This window comes from Cyphomyrmex costatus, unplaced genomic scaffold, assembly GCF_001594065.2.
Source record: "Cyphomyrmex costatus isolate MS0001 unplaced genomic scaffold, Ccosl1.0 scaffold55, whole genome shotgun sequence".
In the NCBI taxonomy this organism is placed as follows: Eukaryota; Metazoa; Arthropoda; class Insecta; order Hymenoptera; family Formicidae; genus Cyphomyrmex; species Cyphomyrmex costatus.
The window spans coordinates 950,080-961,382 of NW_017279708.1; the positions used below are offsets into that span (position 1 = coordinate 950,080).

General features: G+C 33.3%; 2 protein-coding genes across 3 annotated transcripts in view; one reads left to right on the forward strand and one right to left on the reverse strand.

Annotated features, from left to right (window-relative positions):
• Positions 1-230: 230 nt before the first annotated feature.
• dgt1 (KAT8 regulatory NSL complex subunit dim gamma-tubulin 1) lies at positions 231-3,334 on the reverse strand. Its single transcript, XM_018546433.1, has 9 exons — positions 3,094-3,334; positions 2,656-2,912; positions 2,379-2,560; positions 1,961-2,129; positions 1,241-1,404; positions 1,034-1,170; positions 821-940; positions 584-724; positions 231-509 (listed from the first exon to the last, which is right to left on the reverse strand). Exons 2-9 carry the CDS (start codon positions 2,901-2,903, stop codon positions 258-260), a joined length of 1,413 nt encoding a protein of 470 aa, XP_018401935.1. The 5' UTR covers positions 2,904-2,912; positions 3,094-3,334; the 3' UTR covers positions 231-257.
• A 2,218-nt stretch (positions 3,335-5,552) lies between these two features.
• Positions 5,553-11,303, forward strand: part of LOC108779128 (cyclin-T) — an 18,740-nt gene continuing 12,989 nt past the window's right edge. For both annotated transcript variants that reach the window (XM_018546486.1, XM_018546485.1), the window contains exons 1-3: positions 5,553-5,981; positions 10,104-10,314; positions 10,439-10,562. In XM_018546486.1, the coding sequence (XP_018401988.1) occupies positions 5,836-5,981; positions 10,104-10,314; positions 10,439-10,562 (481 nt within the window). In that variant the 5' untranslated portion in view covers positions 5,553-5,835. The remainder of the gene's footprint in view (positions 5,982-10,103; positions 10,315-10,438; positions 10,563-11,303) is intronic.

Genomic DNA, 11,303 nt, shown 5'->3' on the forward strand with positions numbered 1-11,303 from the left:
ATACTGAAACAATTAGATAGTACTATTTCATAACTATACAGATTCTCATATCTAGTCTATTTTTCTAATTATATACAAATATATTAATAATTTAGTTTAGTTTCATTTCACTATATGTGTACATGTATGTAATCATATACCAAGTAGTTAGCTTAGAAAATTGCAATTTTTTAAAAATACTAGAGTGGCACTTTTATCAATCGCAACGACAACATAACAGCGAAAATAACTTCCCTTTGAAAATCATTTATATTTTATTATACATTGACAAAATCATCCCGATCGCTCATCTGCGCTGACAAACTGAACGCCGTATCCGTACTAGTCTCACTATTCAAACTCTCATTTGCAAACGAAGGTTTTAAATTAGCAGCATCATTCATTTCCCTCATCAATCCCGCCATATCATCATCGGGATCGATTTCTTGCGCTTCGCCCACCACGTCAATTTCCATCGATTGACTGTCGATCATTGATGCTTCTTGTTTTACAGGTTTCTCCTCCTCAAACTGCAGAAACGAATACAGATTATGGAATATATTCATGATCGGTTTTAGATAATTATTGAAGAGTTCTACTGTACCTTCATAGGTTCTAGTTTGCACGATGGCGGCAAGTCCATGTGAAATACACAATTGGAATCAAAAATCACCGGCACAGGTTCGTGACATTCGATGTCCGCTCGTACAGCTCCACATGCTTTGAATAAAACTTGATGTTGATCCTGTGTGAATAATATCAAACGATGGAACAAAAATTCGCAGATTAAGATACGTTAATTACACATCTCTTTTTCATAACAAGTTATATAAATGTGTACCTTTAAAATATGTTTACGACAATGCTTAGCTGACGGAAGCGTTCTTTCACCACATTTTACGCCACCTTCGGTGAATACGCATTTCGATATATTGGGTGGTTTTTGAAGAGGCTCAGTTACCTGAAGCATAATTTTTGTCATAAACATACAACTGATGTAAGTGATATCCATTTATTTGAATATTAATGATATAAATGATATTCGTGATACTACCTGTGCGCGACGTTCTAATGATTTCCTGTAAAGTATCGCTTCAACACCACTCCGTCTGTGATAGCGATTTAAAGCCTTTAATTTCTCATAAAGCTTTTTCTCTTTTGCAGTTTCTCTTTTTTGGTTGTGTATACTACCTATATATTGCATATAATTTATTTATCAGCAAAGATAACAAAATTTTGAAATCATCTAAGATATACTTACATAATGTTTCTTTTTCTTTCTTCAAAGCGAGTAAATATTTCCGTCTTTTTTCCTTTAGTACATATTGAAGTCTTCTGAATTGATCGATATAAAGAGATTGAAGTCTAATCAGTTTTTCTCTCGAGATATAAATTACCTCTTCTGCGGTGAAGATGCCGGCATGCCTTAAAAAATTAATACTAATAATTAGGGAGTAAGTAGTATCTTATTCTTGCGCACAAAGCAACTACAAGAAAATTCAAGATGACAAATGCAAAATATTCTGTTACATAAAGTGTTTATTCTCTCTCTTTAATGTATATTTTTTTAATTAAAAAAAGTAAATATATTAACATGTTTACACTTGTTTGAGAAAAATATTTAATTTAAAATCACAGTCTAAATTTATATCCTATATAAATAGGTTTTAATGTTAGAAATAAAAAAATATATTTTTTAAAGCAGAAGGTTGCACAAGCTAAAGCATGCTAGCGGATTATTCTAAAATTATATCACACTAGAAACAGAATTGAGATTGAGATTAGATTGGAATTTGATCAAAATCAATTAACTTAATATTGGGTTTCTTTCTTTTAATTGATTCAATTTCAATCAAGTCTAATCCAATTCAATCTCTAATCTGATAAAAACATTATAAGTATAATTCCCGAAACAATTAACATATATACACGCATACAAAAATACACACATATACACAGTGGAGTTATAGAGCACACTTACTTCAGAGGATCTTCTTGTGGACTATATAAACTTTCGTTGTCACTATCATCAAGATAAACTCCTCTCAGGGTATCAGTAACAGCTGTAGGTTCAACGTCACTTTCTGATGAACTGGCATAATCTAATATGTCACTTCCACTTGCATTTACTCTATAAGCATCAACTTCAGCTGAAAACAATAATTTGATATTCTCATTTGCAACTTTTGTCAACATACAATATGAACACACATACACACACACACACACACGCATGAGCAAAAATTTACAAATTTCAAATTTTATATTAAATATTTATATAGAAAAAATGTCTTATTAATGACAAAAAAATGATATTTATCAAAATCTCTAGGTAATATAATTACACGTTGTAAATAAAATTATATAAAAATTTGATATTAGAATTATATTATGCTTACTGAAAGGATCTAAAGCTTTCACTTTCCGTTTCTCCTCTTCTGTATCCTCAACAGTAGAATCAACCGACTTGACATAATGGCTTAAATTAAGAAGCAGCATTTCAGGTGTTTCTGGTAAAGAACGCCGTGATGTCGATTTGATCCGTGCAATTTGTGCTTTTCTAGAATGTTCACCACAGTATCTATAAAAGAAACAGGTATATAACTATTAATTTTTCTTTAAAAAAAAAAATGGTTTTATAATCTTATTGGATATAACAAGAAAGTATATTATTACGAGACATCTCTTCTATCTAATTTTGGGGCTGGATTCTGACACTTTCTTCCATTAGTATTGTATACAAATGCACATTGTTTGTAAGGTGCAATGGAATCCTCAAGAATGTGCTTAGCGCAATATGAATATCCTTCCAGACAAGATTGTGTGCATTCATAGGATGCATAAAGACAATTTTGAGCCTGCTTGAACCGTTTGGTAATTGTTGTAGTTGGTACAGGCATTGTAGGCTTTGGTATCCGGAACATACCTTGATTCTAAAAGATAAATATATACATGGAATCAATTTCAAATAAAGTCTATTTTAAAAGTAGGTATAAGAATATTTTTGTTTTGTGAATTTGTGTTTCAAGCAAGGCGTTCCTAAAAAATACGATTATACTTTATTGTGTGTTGTGTATGAATTATACTATTTATAGTTCATATACTTTGTAATACCTTATATTATATCAAGAATCCGTTCTTGTCTCTTCCTGCTACGATTAATCCTCGACAATAGACAGAAACAAAATAGAATTTAATATACAGCGGAATAATCTTTGAATGATAGATAAAATCAGTTTTTGCTGTAACGACAAAAGATGTTTGTTTCGCTTCGCTTTGACCTTCAATTCTTTATGTCTCTTATCTTATTCTCTCCATCGGTTATAGATTTGTACATTTTGAGCAATTTACAGTATTGAACGGAGACGGAAAGGTTAAAATGAAAAGATGACCAAGGAACAAAGAATTCCTAGATAGAACCAATAGGCGCATTTAGGCTGCGGTCGAATTGCCATACGAATGCTTTGAAGCGTTTCTTGATTGGTCAGTTTGTATAACTCTTTCTTTTGATTGGTCAATCAAACGCTTCAAAGCATTCGTAGTGGCAACTCGACCGCAGCCTTAGGGTTGGATTATACTGGCCGTAATCTGTAAAAATTAAACAATTAAAATTCATTATTCCCCTCTCATTCGACTGTGATTGGTCAATTTTTACAGATTACGGCCAGTATAAATCAACCCTTAGTGAATTCAACCGTTGAGTGAGCGCTTGCTATTATCGGCAGAAAAGAGCGCTACGAGAGCGCTCGCTGTTATTGGTGTATTCTTCTAGATCATCCAATCAGAATTTTAAATCTGGAAGAATATACCAATTCTTATCACGTGATCTGTTTTGACGCTGAAAATGAGCGTCAAACGTCAGCATGAAAAGGTACCTTTAATCTCGGTTCAATTTGCTCTTCATCTTTCTAAAAATTAGATGAATAGTAAGTTACCGAGATTAAAGTTAATCTGCATTGGTGGAAACAGGCATAATAGATGATTGGTGGATTTCATACAGACTCAACTGTTGCGGAGCGGATCCAATAACGCTCGCTGTTATTGGATGATCTAAAAGAATATACCAATAGCAGTGAGCGCTCACGGATCCGCTCCGCAACAGTTGAGTCTGCTGAACATCTTCGTAAACGTTCGTTGATGTTCGTAAACTTTCGTTAACAATGGCCAACAACAACCCATAGTGCTGGAGAACACAGTGCTGCCGCCTCTGTGGCACCCATATTAGAATTACGCCACTTCCGTCGCCACTAACATATACGCTACGCGAGTATATGTACATACGCGGAGTGCGGAGTTTATTCTAAGGTATATGATTGATTCATTAAATGTAGTTATTTGATCCACTATAGTAGAATATAATCTGTATAAATCCATATAAAAAAAATTGATAGAAAACGATAGAAAAATTTTATTATATTCTCACACGTGATAGAAAGTAATATAAACTTTAGAAAACAATACAAATTGATAGAAATGCTATCGTTCTCAATCGTTCTAGAACAATTTTACATCAAGAATCCATATAAAAAAAATTGATAGGAAACGATAGAAAAATTTTATTATATGCTCACACGTGATAGAAAGTGATATAAACTTTAGTAAACGATACAAATTGATAGAAATGCTATCGTTCTCAAACGTTTTAGAACAATTTTACTTGAAGAATGTGAAGAAAAAAGAAAAAAGTTTAACTGATTTTTTATATCTTTCGTATCTAATTCTAGAAAATTCTAGAATTAGAAAGAGATGAGAAATAGATCGAATCGCGTAAGAGTCAATTAAAGATTTACTAGTGTGAAATTGGGCCTATTCGCTCCATGTATCACACAATACATGGTCACATGTGTGATACAGGATTATATACTCCGTGAGACACGTGAAACAGGCTAGGTGCACGTCAGCAAAGCGCGCTAGGCAGCGCTAGGCGAGTCTGAGTGCGAGTAGGGCGACGCGGTCGCGCTGCGCTGTGCTGCGCTTGGCTGCGCTGTGCTGCGCTGTGCTGCGCTGGCCTCCGGAGGCGAGGCGACGTAACGTCGGAGGAGGTGAATTCTCTGAAAGAAGAAGAGACGGGGTGACGGTGGTCGACGTGCTTACGACGACGCGATTCGGCCACGCATGTTACGCAACGTGTGATGTGACCGCGACACCGACCGCCTGCGGCCGTTCTATACCATCGCGAGGAAGAGATCGCTTGGGGACGCTCGTCCGGCTGAACGCGATGACGATGCATCGCCTCCACGAGATACGCCGGAGGTTATGACAACTTGTCCCCCCCCGTGGACGAACGCGAATGATAGTTGAGAATACACGACGCTCTCTCATACATGCACGTTCGACGACGGTGTGTCCGGTCGACGTTAACAGACGTTAACAGGACGTCGCGATTCCGTGGCGCTGCACGAGTTTCCTCGCAAACGTGCTGCGTGGAGACGAAAAAAAAGAGAGAGACCCTACCCCCCCCCCCCCGACTGTTTCAGGTAACCTGTTTCTCATCCCGTGAGTGGTTAAAATTCGTGGGGGACTCCGTCCGCGCCTTTGGCGCACGAGACATCGTGTCCCTGGGATACACCTGAGGATACGCTTAGCTAGAATTTTTTTCGCCAATTTAAGCAATCTCACATCGAATCGCATTGAGTTGCGTCATTCGCCCTCCCAAGCGCCATTTTCGATTGTTCTCGAGAGCGAGGCAAGCGACGTGACCGTAGCCGGTAGTGGTGGGACGTGACTCGAGAACGAGTGTGCACCAAGTGCCCTCGCTCTACCTCCCCCCTTCTGGATATCGTTCTAACCACGCGACAATCCGTCAAGAGTGTGTATCGTTTACGGATTGTACGGGCGAATCGTGTGTACACATAAATGGCGGCTGACGAAAGATGGTATTTCTCGAGGGAACAGCTTGCAAACACGCCGAGCAGAAGATGCGGCATCGACGCGGACAAGGAGCTGAGCTATCGGCAGCAAGCGGCGAACTTTATCCAGGACATGGGACAACGGCTTGTTGTGTATCCTTTTTTCATACACGCGTCTTACAACGTTCAATCGCGTTCACCACACTTTTAGATCACACCCCCACCTTCTTCCTACCGCTTTTCGGGCATTTGCAACTGGTGGCGAGTATCAAAATATTATTCGCGAAAGTCGATTCTCCGTGACAGGGATAATCTCGATATCGGTTGACGCGTTTCTTATTCCGTACGATATAGTTGTTACACGCTGGGAACGGAGGATTCACCATATTGAAATCCCATATATATCACAGGTACCGTAAACGATACTTGATAATTCCCACAGGATATCTATCACGCGCTCAACGCTCGGCCGTTTGGGGACGTGGAGCAACACGTAAGTGTTGCTCAGAACACGTGTGTACGTATGTGGTGCTTGGACAACACCATCGATTAACGGGATATATTGGTCAGAAGAGAATGAGAACATTTGAAAAAGAAAAAAAAGATTAAATAACATCCAGAACATACTTCATCTATAAATTTGACATATGCATCTTGTTATTCTTACTAGTCACTTTTGTCTATTTGTATTTAATATGTTGCTTACCAAGTACAATTAAAAAAAATGTTACAAGTTTATATTTCTTCTAGGAAGTGCAGATGTATGCAAAAGTTTTTATCCAGCACTATCTTTGTAGCCATATGTGGAAAATTTACTTTGTGCTCTTAGTTTATCCTTAAACTTTTATCCTTAATCTTTTTTCAGAAACTTTACGATAATCTCTTTGACATAATATTACAAAATTTCTGCTTTTTATTATATTTTAGCTAGCAAGTTTATTAATATGTTTACATTTTCATTAATTCCTTGAATTTCTCTTTTTAATAACAATACGAATAAAGTATATATTTTATTAAATTTCGGTATTTGTATCGTTAAACTAAACTATTAGGAAGAAGTAAGAAGAATTGTTAATTGAATTCATTGATTCAACTTTTCCACTTGATTGTAAACTGAAAACAAAATCTAAATAAATTATTTTATATATCAAAACTATAATATTGTATCCCTTCTCTCTATTTTCTAATCTTACCATTTAATCTAATTCTAAGAAGTAATTTGTAATCCTAGGTTTTTTTTAGTTCTCTTTTGATGTCTTTCTTTAAGAGGACTAAAGAGAATTTCTTTTTTATTAAATTATTTTAATCTTATACTTTGATAAAAAGTTGTCTTTTTCTTTATTATGTCTACATAGATAGTACTGTAGATGCCACTACACATTTTTCTGGACTTCATAAAGTTCCTTTTGCTACCTAGCATATGTGTATATACAGCATATATAGTTTATTATACATACATATAATATACTGCTGTTATATACTAGGTGTATTCTGCATTATATATATATATATATCAGGAGACGCGGTAGTGTCTCCGGCCATGTTCAAAAACTGATATATACAATACAGAATACACCTAGTATACAATACTAGTATATTTCGACATTTTATTATAAAGATATTTTGTCATTGTTCAATGGTTATACATTATATGATTTATACTATATAATTTTATATAATTTTGCACAAAAAACAATTTTTTCTTGTATATATACTTGATCAATAGTTTGTTAAATATTTTTTAATCATGTTCATTTAATGAAAATTGTCTACAGTAGAAGAATTGTTTACACAGTACATATGATATATAAGATTTCAATATATTGAATCTGTTCCTTGCATCTATTTTTGCAATATTCGTTTGGGCTGTGTAGAGATTGCGATGTTTTTTTTTTTAATTATTAAAGAGAGATAAGGGCTGTATTCGTTTTTCACTCTTAGCGCTGCAAGTTTTATTTTATCTTTTTTTGTATGAATACAGCAGGGTTGCCTCAAGTCAGGGAAATCAGGGAAATGTCAGGGCATTTGAAAAATGCGTCAGTAAATCAGGGAAAGTCAGGGATTTCAGCGCACTTTTCGGGAAAAATAACATAGCTGTAAAGAAATTTATTTATATCACGACGCCACAATCGATAAAATCATTTCGCTTTGTTCTTCAAGCCAACTCGGTTGCTAAAAAAAGATCTTTGTTTACAAAAATTTCAAAATTGAAGACTAAGAAGGCAAAACTTTTGGCAGAAAAAACTAATGAACTAAGTGCTCTTGATGAAGAAATAACATCACTGATGTCATTAACATTCGATTAAAAAACTTGTACAATTTTTTATGTTGCAGTATTTAAATTTTAGTTATGTTAAAAAGCTAACATAAACTTGTAAAGATTTAAAATGCTTTACTAAAAACATCGAAATTTTAAAGTTGTCTGTTCTTTTGTTTTATGTAAGAAAGTTCTATGTCACTTATGAACAAGTGAGTAAAATAAATATTATTCTATAATTTTATGATTTTTCTTTCAAATATATTAACTTTTATAAGCAGATTGAGATTTTAATAAACAGATCATAATTTTGATAAAAAAGATATTCATTGATTTATGTTCCTCTTATATTTCAAGTATAGTAGTAAAAAGAAAGAGAGGAAGAGGAAAAGAATCATGATCATACATGAAAGAAAAAGACAAAAAGTACTATTAACTTAACGATAAAATGTAGTATCAACAACATTAATAGTATTATTTATTAATAGTATTATATTATAACATTAATTTAATTACACTGTTATGTTAAATTACTCGATCAACAAAATATTTAACAATTTTCAAATCAGGATGAAAATACAAAAAATATTTCAAAATATTTATTATTGAAAGTCAGGGAAAATTACAAAATTTTGTCAGTAAAATCAGGAAAATGTCAGGAAATTTTAAGATGAAAAATTTGTGGCAACCCTGATACAGAGTAAGGGCCTTGGCACACAAAAAACTTAAGACAGTAAGACGTAAGCAGTAAGGAAATCAACATTGTGGATTGGCTACTGCTTAAGTTATGGTCTTACGGCCTCTACTGTGATTGGTCAATTCGTTTACTGCTAAGTCTTACTGCCTTAAGTTTTTTTGTGTGCCAGGGCCCTAATAATGATAGGATAAAACTTTTAGCGTGTGAGCGTGAAAAACAAATGCAACCATAGACTTAGAAGGGCTTTTCTTTTTAAAGAAATACTCTTTTTGTACATATATTTTGCTTTTGTATTGATTTTATAGATATTAATATTACACATACTACAATATTTATATCATAATACTTTTGCAACAAAAGAACATTCTTAAAAATATGATGTTATTTGTGGCTCCTAGTATTGTTTCGCATTAACTTTATACAATAAATATAAAGATATCTTTTTATCTATCGTTTAAAGTATACGTATGTGTGTAGGAAGCATTATGATATAACAAATCCAAGTGTAATCTTCTTATGAACTCTCTTACTTTCCAAAAACAAAAATTATGGATCGGTGGATCAGGCAATTGAGAGTCAAAAGTGGTTCTTTATACGTAATTGTCTATTTATTCATAAAAATTTTGAACGTTTCGACTCACTTTGGAGTCATTTTCAACATACATAATCTCTATACATCCTTGAAAGTTTGAGACAAAATCACCATCAAATTAGCCGATCTGATGTGCAATCTCAAACATCAAAGAAAGTCATTTAACAAATGTTTCAATCAATATCACAAATTTATCATTTTGGAATTATTTCTAATTGACATGTGCAAAGTCTTCTGAATTATGTTTAAGACTCGTATGTGAAGACTTTGCACATGTCAATTAGAAATAATTCCAAAATGATAAATTTGTGATATTGATTGAAACATTTGTTAAATGACTTTCTTTGATGTTTGAGATTGCACATCAGATCGGCTAATTTGATGGTGATTTTGTCTCAAACTTTCAAGGATGTATAGAGATTATGTATGTTGAAAATGACTCCAAAGTGAGTCGAAACGTTCAAAATTTTTATGAATAAATAGACAATTACGTATAAAGAACCACTTTTGACTCTCAATTGCCTGATCCACCGATCCATAATTTTGATTATGATATAAATATTATAGTATATTAATATAATTACTACTATAGGATACGTATATCAATATAATTGGAGAATATACGTGCAAAAATGTATTCCGTATCCTTAATTAATCCTAAATATTTTAAATTTCTGTAGATATTTCTAAAAAAATTATTTTCCTTAATAAAATATATATAAAAATCAGGTCCCAATTATGCATCAATACAGCTATAGTCTACATGCACCGATTTTATGTGTTCCATTCGTTGACGCACTTCCACAGAAATGCTATTGCAGTAGCAGCAATCTTTTTAGCAGCAAAAGTAGAGGAACAACCAAGGAAATTAGAACATGTCATCAAAATGGCACATATGTGTTTGCACAGAGATCAACCTCCACCTGACATTAGGTCTGAGGTAAAAATCTACACTTGTGGTGACCTTATCTTGACATGTTTCTACAAACATCATTTATGAAAAGATCTTTTTATGTGTTCTATTATATGACATATTAATTTTAATGCAATATTGTTACTTGTAGCAATTTCTCGAACAAGCGCAAGACCTGGTATTCAACGAAAATGTTCTCTTACAAACATTAGGATTCGACGTTGCCATTGATCATCCACACACTCATGTTGTCAGATGCTGTCAACTTGTGAAAGGTACAGGTTAGGTTCTAGTATCATTACGGTATATCTAATTTGAATTTAGGGTTACCAAAACACTACTTTAAGAGGACAGGTCCTACAATTTTATCTTTGGTCCTCCATCCTTTTTTTTTTTTTTTATTAAAATGCGCAATAAGTGTTTTTATGTTTTAAATTTTAATCTATAGCTTCAAAATAAGATACATTATTCAAATTATATTTCTAATTTTATGAAAAAGTTTTGAGTAATGAACAACTGCTTAAAAGAGTTAGTACATCGAAAGAATACAATTTTATAAACTAATTTTTTAAACAATTAATACACTGAAAGAAATGATGTTACATTAATAGCATTATTTTAATTGAAAGTAACTTTGTATAATTAATTTATAAGACTATTAATGGTACAAATACGTCACAAAAAATAAATACGCTTGTTTTAATAAAATTTGATGTAACATTCTTTTTAGTGTATGCTAAAAATTGAATTTGTTTTATTATATTAAGTTAGAATAAGGATAAAATAATATGGAATATACAACTTTATACAAGAGGAATGAAGAAATATACATGATTAAAATTTCAGTTTAAGGAATTTTAACTTTTATATGTGTCTATCTTTGTATGCATTTTCTACAGGAATTGTCCACTTTTTGCTACTGTATATTTGTTAACCCTATATCAATATAAAATTGTTAAGGTGCGTCTAGACTATCGAGCCGAAATGCGAGCCGAACCTCGAGCCGAGTCGAGCCG